The sequence below is a fragment of the Conger conger genome, chromosome 15 (genome assembly GCF_963514075.1).
Source record: "Conger conger chromosome 15, fConCon1.1, whole genome shotgun sequence".
NCBI lineage: Eukaryota > Metazoa > Chordata > Actinopteri > Anguilliformes > Congridae > Conger > Conger conger.
The window spans coordinates 33,232,946-33,252,383 of NC_083774.1; the positions used below are offsets into that span (position 1 = coordinate 33,232,946).

General features: G+C 42.1%; 1 protein-coding gene across 2 annotated transcripts in view; it reads right to left on the reverse strand.

Annotated features, from left to right (window-relative positions):
* Window positions 1-14,579, reverse strand: part of LOC133112110 (cleavage stimulation factor subunit 3) — a 31,746-nt gene extending 17,167 nt beyond the window's left edge. For both annotated transcript variants that reach the window (XM_061222810.1, XM_061222809.1), the window contains exons 1-3: window positions 14,386-14,579; window positions 12,774-12,875; window positions 12,546-12,641 (exon numbers count right to left, since the gene is read on the reverse strand). In XM_061222810.1, coding sequence (XP_061078794.1) covers window positions 12,546-12,641; window positions 12,774-12,875; window positions 14,386-14,412 — 225 coding nt within the window. In that variant the 5' untranslated portion in view covers window positions 14,413-14,579. The remainder of the gene's footprint in view (window positions 1-12,545; window positions 12,642-12,773; window positions 12,876-14,385) is intronic.
* Between the last annotated feature and the right edge of the window lie 4,859 nt (window positions 14,580-19,438).

The following is a 19,438-nucleotide window of genomic DNA, read 5'->3' on the forward strand; positions in this document are numbered from 1 at the left end:
AACTAAAAACTATGTCAAAAACAACTGCCTAAGGGTAGCGTGCAAAAACAAGAATTTCAGTTCTTCCTCAAAGAATTATATGCCAGCATCCAGATGGTCCAGTAGGAAGGACCATTGAGGCACTGAAATTAGGGTCTTTTCACCATTAAAGACAGCGTGCTGACAAATCTGCATATTTTTATTTGTGTTTTAAATTAGTGTTTGGAATTCGTATTATCCAGTGAGACATTGTGTCATGTACTAACGCAGATTAACAGGACTACTATGCAAACGTATTACTTTTGTCGGTTTGTCTTAATGTTGCATTATTTTGAGTAACGGATAAAAACCACAAAACTAGGTTCTGTAACCCTGATCCTGTGGCATCTGGATTAGATTTCAAAATCTGGCTAATTCTAGATTAAAAGCATTGAAATACTGGGCTCAGTTCTCCACACCGTGGACCAGGAAGCCACATTCCGAGCCATTCCACCGGATTCCTACCTCAGTGACGAAGCTACAAGCTTACATACTCAGTCAGCACAGGAGCAGCCTTTGTGCACTTGAGCACCGGTTCTGTATCGAGTTACTCTGATGCGTTTATCAGCACAACCTTTAAAACCGTGGCCCAAACATGCAGGTCGCGTGTGCGGACATCAGAGGGCTTCAGCGGAAAGGACAGCTTCACGAGGGTTTTGGCCAAATAAACGAGGAAATGAAATAAATAAATAAATAAATAAAAATACAGGCTCCAGTTTCACATGCAGATTAACAGCCGGAATTAGGAGTGGAGCTCAGTAAATCTGTGAGTGCACGTGAGAAACTGTCCCTTTCCAACTTCAGGCAAGATAGATTATCTAAATGCAAATTAGGCAGAGATAATTGGGAAAGGAACTAGGCAGGGATAATTAGGCAAATGCTAACATTGTTTTCTGCGCTTTGTACAAACCCAGCTCCATAACTGATGAGTTTTACAGCTACTACATACTTGAACATTGTAGGCCTGGCCCTATGCTTTCCTTGGCTGGAGCCGTGTGGGGCCATTGGAACTGTAATCTTTGTGTTCAGATACCATGTAGAAAATGGTGTCTACATTGCCCTTTACTTGCAGCAATCCCGATATTAACCCATCTCTGATGTCAGCGGAGACGGAAGAAAAGACAGGACAGTCAAAAAGGAACACTCGTAGCGTGTGAAGGGAGGAGGTTTTATTTACATACTTGAAAGACAGGAGATGAATCAAGTCCGACAGACAATGCACACATACAGGGGTAACGGAGGTGCGACTGGATCCTGTCGGGTACTGGTTAGAGACAGACACCTCCATCAGGGGCAGATGGTGCTACAGCATGGTTACTGCCAGAAATAACAGCAATTTATGAGCAGGTGTTATGCAAACAAAGTTAAATAGCATTGCCTCGTTGAGGGTTAGGGGAAGGGTACACAAAATACAACCCTTCAAAAATATGAGGAATGATAAATGGGTCACTAAAGAATGGAAATGTTGGACAGGTTAAAGCAGGAACAGAATAGTTTCAGGCAAATCCTCATGGTGTTGGATGACAAGCTTGAGAAACGGTAGTTAATTTAACAATGGGAGGCAAATCTAGAACCTTGCAGAATGACCATGATAAACCACAGCTGAGACAGAGATACAGCAGGCTAAAGTCGCCAAGCTGTATATACAACCACTGGCCTCTCACTTTTCATACAATTGAGAAAAAAAATCATCTATGCCAAACACCCTGGCCCCACCAGCCTGGCTGGTATCCAAGAGCCTGTTTCACGCTGGGTTCAACTAATGACTGTTCATGTGTGTCCACGGCTGAATGACATCCAACAGTCAGGAAGTGCTGCCGATGTTTGCAACAAGTCTTGTTGGACCTCGTTTGTAAAACACACTACGTTGACCAGTCCAATGAATCTGTATCTGGAAATGTAAGGACCGGGGGGTGAGCCTCAGTGGACACTACATTTCCCACAGGACAAAGCAGGGCTTAATCATTTCATTTAACAAAAAATATAGTCAAGTACTGAGATCACAAAAATGTTGAGTATGGCATCCAATTGTCCTATAAGACTATTTTGAGGGCTTCAGCACCCATGAGTGCTTTTCCCCAAATATAGTGAAGTGACATGTTTATTTGGGAAAGCTGGTAACCAGTGTTCCTTCAGTTTACTACCTTAGTCAGCATTTTTTCGATTTAGTCAACAACAGTCAAGTGTTCCTTCAGATCGGACAAAGTTAGTCAGTGTTCATTCAGTATTGCCTGTTTTTCAGAGTTGCCCCAGTCTCGTCAACGATAGAGTCGGTGTTTCTTCGGTTTACAAAATTTGTCAGTGTTCTTTTGATTGTGTCAACATTACTCAGTGTTCCTTCAGTTGCCTACATTAGTCAGTGTTCCTTCAGTTGTTTAGGGTTCCTTCAGTTTTCGCAACATTAATGTGTCCTTTCAATTGTCAAAATTAGTGTCATTGTTCCTTCAGTATACCTATATTAGGAGCCAGTGTACCTTTCAGGTCTGTTAATGTTAGTCAGTGTTCCTTCAGTTTTGCCTGCATTAGAGGCAGTGTTCCTTCAGGTCTGGCAATGCTAGACAATGTTCCCTCAGTTTTACCTACACCAGCATTCCTGCAGGTCTGTCAAATTCAGTTCATAAAAATCCTGTTTTTCAAACTCTGATCCGGGGTTACACAGGAAAAGGAGTATAACATGGATGGAATCAATTGTACATGTAGCCAATCACCCATCTCTGTGAAAAAAGTGAATGATAACCAGTGAGCTTAGCCATATCCAGCATAACTCTAACGTTACATTATATATTCATGTATCCAGCACTTGCATAGCTAATCAGGCAAGTTGTATTGTCCATCAGTCAACTGGAATAATGATGCGTGTGTATTATATAATGAGTAAGCCAGCAAATGGCCTATTGTTCTAAAAACGAGATGGCTATCTAGCCAACCAGCCACAGTGAGCATATTAAATCACTGGCTAACGACTAGTTCCGCGGTGCTAGTTTTAAGCATTCTAGCTAGAGAGATTGCCAATTCATTTAACATGTAATAAAGTAAATAGGATTCCTTGAATACTATTATGTCCAGGGAGCTGGCAGGTACAGAAGACAGTAGCTTGGAGGCCTTTAACGAGCACGCCGAATGCTAGCTAATTTTTATGTTACCACTAGATGGCACTTTATAGTATGGTTGTGCATGCGTTCGAGTGATCGCAAAAACATGCATCTACTTGCGTTTGAGATATTTGGTCCTAAAAAAAGCACTTTAACACTGGGGATACATTTTTAGGGGGTAATATCTCTAATTTGTAAATGAGTCATCTGAGAGCGCACATATAGTGCAAAGATAAAACATTACTAATAACATTAGCAGAGATATGACATGGAGAATTCAATTAGACCTGCCTGGAAAGCAATTTCAGAAATTTCACCCAACCCTCTACCTAGAATATGTTGAAATTACATCTGTCAAAGTTTTTTGGGTTTTGTGGGTAACACTCCCAACTATCCTAACTTTACATACCTACATACATATAAACCCCCATTATCTAAAATGGAAGAGTCCGATTGCAGTTAGCAGTATACTCACAGTGGAGAATATCCGTTTTTAAAATGGGGTGAAATTTATTGTTCTTGATGAACTTAAACAAAATCTGTTCATTGGTTCTTATCGTTTAAGCATCACTCCAAATACTACATTACAAATATTACAAACGCAATTATTCTATAGGTTGTGAAATTCAATTAACTTTTTTAAATGTATGATTAGGACATTAGGATATGAAAGGACATTTGTTCACAGTTAATGAAATGCACCACCACTGTATACATTCAATATTTGTATACATTCAATATTGTCGTAACTGTATAATAGATATTATATAAGAATGTAATGAATAATTGTATTGTGCTTGTTCATTCTAATGCCTTCTTGCACACACATTTCTTTTAAAAGATTTAATGCTTCTGTACACATTTGTTATTTTCTGCACTGTGTTGCACCACGGTATACGAAAGGTTCTATATAAAATGGATGGTTGACGCATTTAAACTTGAAACACATAAATGGTTTGAGTCATTTCTTGATGCTAATTTGAAATGAGGCCCTGAACAATTTAATTTTCATGTAGCATGTGGGGTGATAGCAAAATAATAAACCCAATAAAAAGATACTTTTATTAAGTTGATCAAGCATGTTTTAAGCCCTGTTTAAAAAATGCAATAGTCCACAGTGGCATGTGGTGTTAATAGCAATAAGACTTTGAGGCGATACAGATATGCAACAATGCCTGAATTTAGGAAAGTTGAAAGTGCTGTATTAACAAAACCCACTGAGTACCAAAGATAACTTTCTAGGAAAGTTGACCAAGAATGGAATTTCAACATATCTCAGCTAATGTTACTGGTAACATGTTTATCGTCATACAATTAGAAAGTGCTCTCCGATGAATCGATTACAAATAAAATGACACTGTTTGCTTTGAGACAAATTTGGTTTCCCCCCAAAATTGCTCACTGGTGAAAGTGCATTTTAACGCAACACATCTCCAAAACAAAAGTAGATGCATGCTTTAAGAGGGGGAATAGGAATTCTACAAATATATCCCTTCATACAAATTTACAAAGATTCAGGGCATCTTTAGAAATGAAGGGAGCTCTAGAAATCACATTTTGTTGCCACGACACATTTTTCCATCGCGACAACTGTACTGGGAAAATGAAATGAGTATGAAGCACATAATGGTCTACCAAAACACATCATTCAAGAGGTGCTGGAGTTGGCATGGAATTGTCATATAATTGAGAAACGCAAAATGCCAACATGTAAAAAATACTTTATTAAAGGTATACACCAACATTTTGGAAAAAATATATTTCCCCCCCCCCCCCCCCCCACTTATTTTAATTTCTGTGCATTCACTGGCTCGCTTTCCATGTTAGCATTAGCTTAGCATAAAGACTTGAAGCCTCTAGCAGTCTACCACCTTCAAAATTAAGAAAGACACCTTACAGCAACTCCGAAGCAGTCTTACTCACACAAGGTATCATGTGTATCTGAAATGCACGTGCTGGAAAACAAATAAAAACATGAAGTTTTCAGAGAAGTTAGACGGTTGGAACTATAACCGCTGACCACATGCATCCTTCCGTCTTCCTTTAGTTGAGTGCAGTGATTCACACACCTGTAAGGTCCATTTCTTCACTTTGAAGGAGGTAGGCTACTGACTCATATATGCTAACATGGAAACCGAGCCAGTGAATGCACAAAAATGAAATCAAACATCCCGTCTGGGGAGGTCGGAAAAAAGGTATATATCCCAAAATGTCGGTGAATTTCTTTAATGCTTCAATAGAACCAATCAAAATCCAAGATTAAAATCAAAGTTCCATCATCAGCAGCAGCCCTTGTTTAGTTCTTGGTGCACCTGCCCAACAGCAGTCTTTCAGCAGGTTAAGGAACATATTTGGAGGGATTTGGGACTGTTCTTTTAAGCAGACCCTTCACATTCTTGGGTTTGTGCTCATCAACTGCCCTCTTCAGTCGAGCCTACAGTCGAGCCTACAGGTTTGATTGGATTGAGGTCCGGCCCCTGAGATGGCCATTGCAGAACATAGTTGTTGTCACAGAACAAATTCTTTGAGGTATGCTTTGGGTTGGCCAAACATGCAGATACTGTATCTGACAAAACCTTAAGGCCATTTTAATTAATTCAATAAATAAATAAATTAAATATGCGGGTGCGGTGGTCAGAAGACATTGGTCAGACACAGCACGAGCTTGTTTGGCCAACCCAAAGCATACCTCAAAGAAATTGTTGTGTGCCTGGTTAAGATGGTATCATAGATGCCACCAACTGTCAAGCAATTTTGGTTGCCATTCTGGTAGCCTCTACCATAAGGCTGAGGTGGACTTCCCAGCAACACAGAATTTCTAAAATTTCCCTCGAGATGAATAAAATATCTATCTATCTATCTATCTATCTACAATGATCCAAAGCAAACCTCTAACATCTCAACTCAGAGGGCAGTGGATAAGCACAAACCCAAAATCTCTCCAAATGTGTTCCTTAACCTTGTCAAGCATTACAGGAAGAGTCCATGCCAATATCCTTACCAGAGGTGGGTGCACCAAGTACTAAAACTAGGGGTGCCAATAATTATGAAATTTTGATTTTGGAGAAATCTATTTTTTTTAATTAATGTTTGAATGTGGGTGGTTCCATTGAAACATTAATAAAAGACATTAATTTATCTTACTTCATTAATTCACACATTAGCATTTTGAATCTGTCAATAATTAAGTATTTTTTGTGCATTACCAGCCAGGGGTGCCAGTAATTCCGGAGCCCACTGTACATCAGCCAGTGTTCCTTCAGGTTTGCATACATTAGAGTCAATGTTCCGTCAGTGTTCACCCACAAGCTACTGTCAGAGAAGCACTTCCCCTCCAGATAGCTCTCCGGTAGTACTGTGTGGCCTGTGGTGCAAAAATGGCCTTGTGGGTGAGTGCATCAAGGCAGTGCAGTGCCCTGGGCATGTGACCATGAGAACAGTCGGCTATTCCAATTCAAGAAAAACAGAAAATAAAAACATGAAGATTTGACAACAAAATAAGAAACCTTCCAACTTTGTGAAAACAGGCGTCCGAATGAACTAGAATCACTCCAAATCAAAGATAGTGTAACGCACACATTCAAGAGAATAATCCTGAGAGATGGTCAGATCAACACTAGCGTTAAATCAAATAAAAGCAAGCACACTATGACAGCTACGGTAACTGACAATAGAACAGATAAAATTAAAGGGGCAGCCAAAAATTTAATTAAGGATTAAGGTAAGTTTCCACTTACCTGGAGTAGCATCTGTCCAGACAGGTAGTTTTGCTGAAATGTGTTGCCTTTACTAAATACCTGCAGGAGTCTGCCATGGTAAGGCATCGGGATCCGTCTTCCTGTAGCTTTAGAAGCACCAAAAATGTACATTCAACAGTAACGTCTTTTTCCAAATACAAGTTATATTGCAGGTACATTGACAGAATTTATTTTCTGCAAGGTTCCATCAAACTAGTTTGCTTCCACCCAAGTACACAAACCGTGACAGACTAGTGTGGAACTCAAGTGGTGCGGCTGATAGTGAAAGTACAGAGCCTGGCATTCCACCATGACTGGTTTGCCACTTAATTAGTCCAAATTCATGGGTGATAGTTTAACAGGTATAATTTCTCCGACAAACTATATTGCGTTAATATCTCAATCCAACAATTTTAAAGTTCACGTTTAAGTAAACCAGTTCAATGGAACCTTGCATCAAATACATTCTGTGGATGTGCTCAACTGCAGGACAATATTTGGAAATTTAGATTTTTTGAATGTGAATTCTTGGCGCTTTGAAAGCCACAGGACGAAAGGACCAATCAACACACTTCAGGGAAACCATCAGACTGAACAGATGTTACTCTGGCTAAGTGGAAATGTACCTTAATTTCATTTTGGTTGAACTGCCCCTTAAACAGATCATTTACTCAGTGTGAGCCACTGCGATGCACGCTCACGGAAGTCCGTTACCAAATGCCAAGGTTTCAGTGTACCACGCTCGCAGCCAAGAACAGGCAGCACACGACCCCTCAACAGTGGTGGCGTCTGTCGTTCAAGAGGCCATTTGGGGATGAACTGAAGGACGTTTCATCCATCTTCAAATCCAAATCTCCCTTAAAAAGATCTGAAATCGTACGGTGCACGGGCCAACACTTGAAAATCTCGTCACACGAGAGAGAGTGCGACAGAGTGTGACAGGGCAGCCTTACAGTGGGAGGCTTAGGGGGGACGGAGACTGCCGAGGCAGACCTGGGCCTTTGTCCAGTGAAGGGGACAGTGCTGAGGCAGACCTGGGCCTTTGTCCAGTGAAGGGGACAGTGCTGAGGCAGACCTGGGCCTTTGGCCAGTGAAGGGGACAGTGCTGAGGCAGACCTGGGCCTTTGGCCAGTGAAGGGGACAGTGCTGACAAACACACACCCCAGTGAGCTGCAAACCGCTACTCTGCAGCGGGATCCAAGCACCACGAAGAAAAAAGGCAAGATGCAAGAAATGCAAAGTACAGCACTGGTCAAGAAATGTTTTATTGTGTGAAGTCATAACTGTGTGGGATTCTCTGGCGGGAGCAGAGTACAATCACAAAAAATAAAACTGATGAAAAAGGTAGAAACAAGGAACACTTCCCAGGACCAAGAGCACGCAGAGAATTTCATGCTTAAAATGTTTCTGTGGGTCCTGTGCAACTCCTTACCGATGGACGAAACAGAGAAGTGGATGACTGAATCCCTGTGATCTGAACCTAGCGTCTCCATGCCTGGTGACAGCGTAGGAGGAGGGACATGAACAATGTAGGAAAGAAATGGGGTGTTGCCAGCAAGTGCACGTGCATAGGGGTGTCGGGGTGTCTGAAACACTGAGTGGCCAAAGTATGGGCTCAATGCTCCCCTGACGCTGAAGAATCACTGCAAGGACAACACACAGCTGCTTAAACCACCTTTCACCGCCAATTCAATAAGGACCATTAAAAACTGCCGCATGTTTCAGCAACATTAAATAAAGTCCTACTACTGTAACGTGCTAAGAACCGGACTGCACAAGTCTTTGAAAGAGTTTTCCAGACACTAAGTACCGCTACATACATTCCAAAGAAAGAATTCCACCCTAATCATGTGATCAGAACTGGAGTCATTGGGGTTTGATATAGTACATGCCAGGACATGTTCACAAACCAAGTTAGTCAATAGCTTATAGCTGCAAGATATTTTACACTCAAACGAACATTAAACATCCCAAACTCCAGTCGGAAACAAGGTCAAAGCTTCACAAAGGGACGCGTTTGGGGAGTGATTCCCCCAGCTGGATGCTCAACAGTGCCCCCTTTGTTCAGTCAGGGGCCTGCATTCTCCTGTCAGGCCAGGAAGCTCACGGCGTTAAAGCAGTGCGATTGGCTGCACATAAATCAAGGACATGTGCACAACTCTGTGCCCGCTAAACCTGAAGGGGGATATCGGCCATTCGAAAACACTACAAAAAAGCCAAGTCACTCAAATAAAAAAAACAAATCGCAGAGTAAAGTCAATGTTAAGGAATGAAAGGACCCATCTGCCTTCTCTAGAACTCTCAGGCTCAACAATGTCCCACTTTAGCTGAAAGCTGCATAGGGAGCATGCTTACATCAGACGAGCATTTAGCACTCTTCTATCCATGAAGCATTTTCATCACAGCTGGACGTACACTGAAGCAATGCAGGTTAAGTACCTGCCCAAAGGTATGACCGTAATAGCGTCAGTGGGAATCAAACCAGTAACCTTTCAGTTACAAGTATATTTTACAGTATTGAAAATATTGTCTTATTGCAACATGAGGAAAAGCTTATTTTTCCCCCCCCATACACAGCACACTGGTGTAAAGCCGTGCGAGAGACCACTGGGCCAATCAAAAGGCATGAAGGCAGGCTGCACAAAGAACACGGCAAAAATCCAACCAGGATGTGCCCATCAAACCAGCTCGGAGGTTTTCTCCAAAGGAAATACTTACCAACCTTTTCCAGACAAATTCAACTGGACAAAAATTACATTTAAAATATTCATTAGAATCTATTCATGAACCTCAATAAATGAGTAAAAACACATGGCAATGTGAGCAAAATGGAATTTTAACCATTTAAATTGAGAAGTGAAGGAATTCTACAGTTCTGAAGGTGCTAATGGACACGAGGCTGAACTCCTTGCACTTTGCCAATACATTTTGGATAAAGCAATGTATTTTTAAATTTTTGTACGCAAACGTGAAATGGCAAAATGTGCAATATGCATTAAAATAATTTGTCCTAGTTGTGACCCACATTCCGATGGTGCTTTCAGCAAAAGTGCAAACTGAAATCGTGTGTCACTGAAATGCTTCGGCAGAGAAGTGGGAACATCTAAATAAAAAACCATCGCCAGATTGATGTCTAAGCATTTAAATGGTGAATCCGTTTAATCCATACAAACAGTAATGTCCCCTGCCAACTAGCCACCTGACTGCAATTCTGTGAAATACATCTGATAATACAAACTATTCACAATTGTGCAATTGAGGTATTGCTCTGTAGGATTCGGATCGGAAATGCCCATTCAAATCTGACAATTGTAAAGTAACATCACTCAATCACACCTGAGTCACAACTGGACCTGACAGAAGGACCACATCTTATAATGTACCACTGGACAAGAGTATCACTTAACATGCATTATCTACAGCGGAAATGAGAATATAAAACAGGAAATATGAATTCCAAATACAGGTATAAACAAATCAAGTGGAAGACTTCAAACTCAACATGACAGTGGGTGAAGTGAACGTGAGGATTGGACAGTAAGTTTTTGTATCCACTGGTCATAATGAGTATAATCAACATTTTTTTGCACATCCTAGTCCAGATATTAGAGCATTATAATAAGCGATATTCGTATTGCACCAACATAACACCAACATGACAACTCCAAACCGATGTAATCTCTTTGGCACTTAGCTGACATTGCAGGCAATTTCACATGAAATACAACACTGTGCTAGTGGTAATGTAATTAGTAGCCAGCCAGTAGGCACTAGAAAATGGTGTCATTGCTGAAAATTAGGGAAGCTCGAAAAAATAAAAATAAAATACATTTAGACATTAAGGTAACAAGATTACAGCTCAAAAAATGGTTTCACGACAGCAGGATGCTCGATGGCATCGGTTGAAGAGCTACTCAGCTGCCTGAATGGTTACAAAAACGTAACAAGCCGTTCTTCTAATTACCCCGGCACAAGTACGCACTCATGAGCTTCCAATGATTTTTACAATTAAATATAAATATCATGTTCCATGAGTTTGCATTTATTGAACAAAGAAAAAAAAAAAATGCAAGGGCGGTTACATTCTTGCATACAGAAAATATTAGCACCATTATAAGCAGTCGTTTGAATAGTGGCCATTATACTATTGGCTACTATTTTTATCTGTGCAGCGATCCAACTTCTCTGACCTGTGCAATAATAATACTATGTGGCTGACACTTCTGTTAGTGTTCCCCCCCCCCCCCCATTATCAGTGAACCAGGACAGGGGTTCTGTGGACATGTGGAGCACAAAGATATGAACAGGGAAGGGGAGGTTACAGGGACAGCAACTACCAAAAATTACATTTAAATAAACATTCATTTAATACAACTAAATGACACACAACTAATGTAAAATGGTATGCAGCAGCAAGGGATAGGTAGCTTCAAAAAAAATGAATCAAACCAGTCACCAGTTAAGTAAATTGCGGTTCATGAATGTGTGTACTAGTTTGCAATGTGCAAAACATGCTGCAATATGTGTGTCAAACAAGACATTAGCAATCCTGCTAGTTGATGCGACAGTAACTTTCTTAGCATATTAAGGCAGAGCAATGAGCAACGCAAATGTGAAAGCGTATCCAACCAGACTGCAGTCGGGCGCAGCAGGAGACCGTTAGCCTTCCCCCACCAGGGGCGTGGGCGATTTCACCCAGCCAGGGCCACTCACGTCACCGCGGAATGGATCTTCCTGCTCGCACTCCAGGCCCCCTGCAAACTGCCAGCAGCCCTCAGCGAGTGGTGCCTCCCCTCCGATCGGCACTACCCCCCCTGTTGTGCCGCGGGGCCTGGACCGTGCAGAGCAGAGCAGGGGCCGGGGGCAACAGGCCGCTCACCTGCAGGGCTCCATGAGTGAGTGCTGCGGGAAGCCAGGTAACCCGGAATTTAGTCGCTCAAAATAAGGGGGGGGGGGGAGAAGGGACAGGGGACTGCACATGCTCGCTATTCAAAGAGGAAAAAGAAAGGAGGGGGGCTGTCTGCAAAGCTTGTCTATAGAAAAGGGTTTCAAAGCAAGCGTGTCATTCTCAGCACAATGCTACACAAACAACTAATGTAGTTACATACTTGGCTAGACTCCATTAGAAAACTCCTTATGGGGGGGGAGGGAGGAGACATGGGAGAGTTCAAATTAAGCAAACGAAAGAACGCGTGGTTTAAAAATAAACCTTCAGGGCGTGTATGCTGCAATGTGTTTGCAGGAAGAGCAGACGCAGCAGCTTATCTATAACTGAGGTGTAGCGCCAAAGCTGAAGGCTGTCTCATGAGCAAAAATAGAACAAAAATGTTAAAATAATAAAAAAAGACCTCAAAGAAATGACACAGGAGGCAATAAATTGACACGACAAGTGAATAAAAGGCTAAACCACTCCAATACCATTAAAATAGTTTTAATGCCGTTGCAGACCAACATGCAACAATGTGCACTTTGAACTCTTTAAGATGTGAAAATAAGATGGCCATAAACCCTGGATCATTACCAATTTGCTGCTGGAAAAGAAATGGGTTAAATTTCACTATTGCATCTTTCCCACTGTTTAAAAACCATACTATGCTTTGCCAAGTAGTGTGAAGTTCACATTGTTGATATTGATAGAATACACACACCCATGCACTCGTGTAATTTCTGTAACAACGAGAATACAATACTCATTAACCTCGGCTTCAATGTATAGCTTCCAGAATCTGCCAGAACTTGGGAACTGGGCGACAAGTCGCTCGTAAGTCTTCCTCGCTTTGTCTATAGGTTGGTTCTAGAAAGTAAAAGGTTTTCATGAAATGCACAAGATTCGCAACCAGAGGTTTTGTTTTTTTGTTGGTTTTGTTGTTAAGATACCCGTCCCATTACCCCAGTTAGAAGAAAATGCAATCCTGCATCACTAAACCTGTGCTTCTCGAATCAGAATGCTCCAAGCGTCAAGGTCATAAGGGTTCTCTTCCAACTTCTTCTCTGCTTTCTTCACCTTCTCCGGGATGTACTCTGTGGCCTGAAAGATGCAACAAACATGAGAAAGTGCACTACATATGCATATACATACACACAAGCACAGAGAGCTACAATGGCATCAAATTCTGTATTAAATGAACCTTAAACACAACTAATGAATGAACGAATAAAGTAAATTGCCCGCCTTCTTGATAGGTTATCTAGCCATATGGAACCAGCTAAATAAGGCTATGCCTACTTGTACACTGCCCTTATATTGCAGACACGACACGCCAAAGGGCTAAACTTACCCAGCCATTTTTGTAATCAAGCCAATAGCAGACTACACAAATAGCTAGAGTTGATAATGTAAACAAGTAGGTTGTGTTTCGCCAGTTAGCTAGGAATCCAATTTCAACTCAGGTGGCCAAGTTGAAAGAAAATCATGTTCAGAACTTGCCCGATGTCATGAACTCAGCTAGCTAGATTTACATAACGCAAAGTTACACGTTTTTGTCAGCATGCATGTGGGTTTGTTGATGCTCTGACTGCACTCAACAAGCCACAGCCCACACTGGACAAAGGCGGGAGGAAGCCGGTTTGGGTACCGGAGCGCTACACGGACACGTTAAACATGGAAGATTGGCCACAATCACAATCAGTCTACCTGCCTTCTTAGCTAGACATGCACTATAAACGTGCGGATTTTAAACACGTAATTTAGCTAGCTGGTTTTCTTGGGTAAATGGTCCCAATGTTAGCTAGCCTACATTCGAGTTGGCTAATAGTTTGGCGCAGTGCAGCGGAAACCACATCACAATAGCCTACTAGAGCAAACTTCTCCCCGGCCCAGTACTAGCTCGGTAATTTATCTTAAATAATCCCGCCGCTGTCGTTAGCAAACTAGCCGGCCAGCCAGCAGGCAAGACGTCGCCCCCCAAGACCAGGGAGCTGGTAGCCAGAAGGCGTTAAACGACTAGCTACCAAGCGATAGCTAGCTAAAATAACCATAAACATTAACATCCAAACGAAGTTAGCAACATCAGTCCCGGATAGGCCATGTAGACCAGCTAACGTTAGCATTTAAGGTAATCTAGCGTTCGCCAAATTCGCCATCGAATATTCTGCAAGCCAGCTACATCATCGTTAGCAAGCCGGTTACTAATTTACTAGTTTGGCCATCTAATTCTACTACTAACTAGTTACACAATATTGTGTTGCCTTTAATCAGTCTTAACGTGGCGATTAGCTAACCGTTTACTCTGATTTAAACATAGATTTACGTAAATTATAAATATAGTTAACACCTAGCTAACTTGGTAGGTAAGACTAGAGTTACATTGTTTTTTATGGAAAGCTAGCGAGCCCTAGTTAGAAGATGGATCTTTGTAAGCATGTGTTCAATTAGGCAGCCAGCTAGCTTAGCAGGCTAAAATACGGCAGGTCCAAACGAGCTAACTTGCGCGATAAGCGTGCCCAGAGCTCCGCAAGATTTTGCCAACTTAAATGTTAGCTACTTAAACCGACTTTTCTCCACCTCTCCGAAAAAACAGAAAACACCACATGCTCACCTGATCGGGTGTTACCTCCGCAGACATGGCTGATTTACAACTGTACCCAAAACATAAACTGTTTGAGCATGACCGAGGTACCTGCCGTACCCACACACAAGGCAGCCCCTATTAAAATGGCGGCACGGCTGGACTGGGTAAAATATCTTCTCTGTGGAAGAGGACGCGCCCCTATGGGCAGGATCTCTGCATGTACAGATCCAGAGATCAGGTTGTCTACACAAAAACAAGGCGCCAAACGCACTGTTGTGCCCCAGGATATACTGGATTAGACTAGACTAGACTATGCAACAGAGGTGTTAGGATGTCATTTTTGGGTGGGCATTTGGATTATTTGGGTGGGAAACAACAAAAATGTTTCTTTTTCCAAACTACGTAAACAAGGGCGTAGTTTAAATTTGAGAAAATGTTTACAATTTTAGAAGGGTGTCTGGGGCCATTCCCCGGCTGTAAAATCTTTATTTCGATTGTACGATCTGAATTGGTATGATGAGCTAGAGAGGAAAACTTTTAGTTAGAATAATATAATTATAATTTTTAATTTGTGTATATATATATATATATTTTGACTATTTTCTTTTGTGTGTGTGTGTGTGTGTGTTACATTACATTACATTAATTGCATTTGGCAGACGCTCTTATCCAGAGCGACGTACAACAAAGTGCATACCCATAACCAGGGATAAGTGCGCTGAAAGACCCTAGAGGGAAGTACAATTTCAACTGCTACCTGCACAACAAAGATAAGGACCAGGGCCTATTTTTATTTATTTATTTATTTTTAAACAAAAAACAAACAAATGCAAAAGTATGACCAAACCCCTTAACTAGCCAAACACTGCTTAGCTAGCCAAACTAAAAATACTGATACACAAAAAAGTAAATCACAGAAAGACAAAAATTAAGGTTCACAGGGAGGTAGGGAGGGACGGGGAGAGGTGCTGCTTGAAGAGGTGTGTCTTCAGTTTGCGCTTGAAGGTGGGAAGAGATTGTACAGTTCTGACCTCAACGGGGAGTTCGTTCCACCACCGTGGAGCCAGAACAGACAGTAGTCGTGAGCGTAAGGTGGAAGTTCGGAGAGGGGGAGGTGAGTGTGTGTGTGTGTGTAAAGGAATGTAGAACTCCTAGAATGGGTCTATAGGCCTACATCATTTTGTGCGATGTTGCCTTGGAGGATTTAGGTTGCTACACATTTGAGACTGACTGACCTGTGGAGCTGGATGATCAAATGAAGCCTCAATATATAAAAAAGACAATTTCATAATTAATTCACACATTAACTGTTCAATGAAGTCTACAATCAGTTTATTTCTCTCCCTTCCAATACAATTTAGGATAGATAAGAACAGCATGAGATGCAGAGAACTACAAAATCAGTAGAAATCAAGCTTAATACGCTATAGGCCAACATAAGCGCATACAACTACATCATGTTTCACAATTTAATTCTGAATGATAGCCAACTGAAGCCATAGCGTAGCTAGGATCGTTTCCTTCATGCAAACCCTTATTATTATTTTTTTTTTTATTATTTATTTATTATTATTTTTTTATTTTTTGCTGTCAGCACCTTGCAACGTTTCCACTCAAGCAAGTAGCCTACGTCTCAGTCACTTAAGATGGGTGTGTTCATTTTTTTAGCACTCCGAGTGCTCTCTAGTCTTGGAACTAGGCGGCACAGATGGTGCAGTGGGTAGCACTGCTGCCTTACAGCAAGGAGGTCCTGGGTTCGAATCCCGGTCAGCCTCTCTGTGTGGAGTTTGCATGTTCACCCCGTGTTAGTGTGGGTTTCCTCTGGGTACTCCAGTTTCCTCCCACAGTCCAAAGACATCCAGGTTAGGCTGATTGGAGAGTCTAAACTACCCATGGCGAGTGAATGGTGTGTGTGCCCTGTGATGGACTGGCGACCTGTCCAGGGGTAGGGAACAGAAACACACAAAGATGAACTAGCAATAAGAAACTGAAAAAGACAGGTTCAAATAGACTAGTGATTGACAGACAATGAGACACAGGTGAGAGGAATGGCAGAAATTACAGGAAGTCCATATAAGGAGTGGGGAGGGGAAGAAACAAAATGGGACAACTGAAACAAATGGATGAAGGTGAATGAAGCTGAAAACAGACTATGGTGGTCATAGAGGGAAACAAGAGGCGAAAACGCTGGGGGCTTAGACAGAAATCAGGAAACACGAAACCTGAGAATTTCTGTCTGTTTCATTTGGTCAGTGCCAGATTGTAATCTGCTCCAGCCATTCTCTCGAGCGGTCTCTCTGTCTGATTTACCTGTGTTTCTGTTTGTGTATGACCCGTGTTTCTTTGGATTACCGGTTTGTGCTTTCGTGCTTTCATTTTTGTTTATCTTCCTGGTTGGACTGCCATTGTTATCTAACTTTTGTCTGTGACTGTGACTACATTTTGGATTTCCTTTGTTGTGTCTGTTTGCCCCTTTTTCAAACTCTTTCCCAGATTATTTACTACGAATTGCCTTGCCTGCTTGCATTCCTGTTTGCCAGGTATCTACCTTTGCTGTGCTCCATGTAATCTTTTTGTATATTTCATAGTGTGAAATATATTTGTGTGTTTACTCTCATGTCTGTCTGTCGGTCGGTCGGTCTTTCAGGCACCAAGGACTTTGCACCACCTGAGTTCTTTGCATAAAACCCCATTATTTTCTGTGCAGTCCATGGGCAAACAAGCTTTTTACTGCACCATGTGCAGCACTGACACTGATAATCTCTTTCTGTGGGAATCATGGAGGAACAGAGGGAGTGTAAGGAAGACAGCGGAAAAGAGCATGGGCTTCTCCAACTCTTTCATTCCACAAGTCACAGTGAAGAGTGAGGGGGAGTGTTAGGAAGTTGGAGAGCATAACATCATGCTCAGCCCTTACATCACTGCATAGAGAGGAGAACATCATGCTCAGTCCTCACATCACTGCATAGAGAGGAGAACAGCATGCTCAGCTCACATCACTGCATAGAGAGCATAACATCATGCTCAGCCCTCACATCACTGCATAGAGAGGGGAACAGCATGCTCAGTCCTCACATCACTGCATAGAGAGGAGAACAGCATGCTCAGCCCTCACATCACTGCATAGAGAGCATAACATCATGCTCAGCCCTTACATCACTGCATAGAGAGGAGAACATCATGCTCAGTCCTCACATCACTGCATAGAGAGGAGAACAGCATGCTCAGCTCACATCACTGCATAGAGAGCATAACATCATGCTCAGCCCTCACATCACTGCATAGAGAGGGGAACAGCATGCTCAGTCCTCACATCACTGCATAGAGAGGAGAACATCATGCTCAGTCCTCACATCACTGCATAGAGAGGAGAACAGCATGCTCAGTCCTCACATCACTGCATAGAGAGGAGAACATCATGCTCAGTCCTCACATCACTGCATAGAGAGGAGAACAGCATGCTCAGTCCTCACATCACTGCATAGAGAGGAGAACAGCATGCTCAGTCCTCACATCACTGCATAGAGAGGAGAACAGCATGCTCAGTCCTCACATCACTGCATAGAGAGGAGAACATCATGCTCAGCCCTCACATCACTGCATAGAGAGGAGAACAGCATGCTCAGGTAGAATCCAGGCTTCTCAAAGTGCCTCCAGCAAGGTTTTTAGTCTTGCCACTTCAAAAATGTTTTTCTCTCAAGAAGTAACTTCTTCTTTGGTGTTTGTTGGCAGATTGCAATTTACTGCAAGGTGCATCCACCACTGGCTGTAGTATGGGGCCAGTCATCGAACCTACTTCTCGTTCTCCCAAATAAACACGTCCTCTTATGAAAAAGAAACAAATCCTTAGCCACCACCCCATTCCCTTCCCCCTTATATCCCCCTAATATCCCTCTAATATCCCCCTAATATCCCCCTATAATCCCCCTAATATCCCTCTTATATCCCCCTATAATTCCCCTAATATCCCCCTAATATCCCCCTATAATCCCCCTAATATCCCTCTAATATCCCTCTATAATCCCCCTAATATCCCCTAATGTCCCCCTAATATCCCCTATAATCCCCTAATATTCCCTATAATCCCCCTAATATCCCCCTATAATCCCCCTAATATCCCCTATAATCCCCCTAATATCCCTCTAATATCCCCTAATATCCGTCTAATATCCCCTATAATCCCCATCCCCACCCCCATCCTGCCTCCTTGACCCTCTCAAATAAACTCTCCCTCTCTACATCATAAAATCCACAGTACATTAGCACTACCGCTTCCTCCATTAGACACTCATTACAAAGACCCGTGTCATGTTTCCCTACCAACCTCAATGACGATGTGACCAAATCTTAACCTATTCTATACCACTTCCTCTCTTCTACAATACATATTCCCCACCACTCCCTTAACCAATGTATGTATGTTAAAATGACATTCCCACTATTGTCCTACTGTTTTTGCCAAATATTGATCCCTGTTGACCGGATTACAGACTTTAATTCCCTACGGCCCAAAGCTACCGTTATATCTACCCCCTCTATCTTGCCAGCAGTCACTGCATCTGCAGTCTCATTGCCTTCTACCCCAACAAGAGCAGGAACCCAGCAGAAATACACCTCCCTGGCAGAATATATGTCAAATATTCAATGACTGGCAGATCAGGCAGGCAGGGTCAAAACACAAGAAGGCAGTCCAAACAGGCAATTGTATAGACTGCAATCCAAGAATCAAAATCCAAATGACCAAGTTTGATACCAAATGATCAAAATCAGAACAGAAGGATAATCCAAAGAGCAGGAGTTGGTACATAAAGAGTCAGAACACAGAGCAGGCAGGCATAAAAACGCTGGAAAGTACGGTCAAGACACAAAATAATCTGGCAAAGAAACTAGGCAAACAGATGGGTATGAATACACAGATAAATTAACTGAAATGACGAACAGGTGCCGGTGCAGGGAAACAGGTAATGAGACACAGGTGAAGTAATGACTACAGAAACCAAACTAGGATAAGATACACGCAAAACCAGGCAGGAAACAGAAAACGCTGTGACAGGGGAGCACGGAGTGTGATAGAACCCCT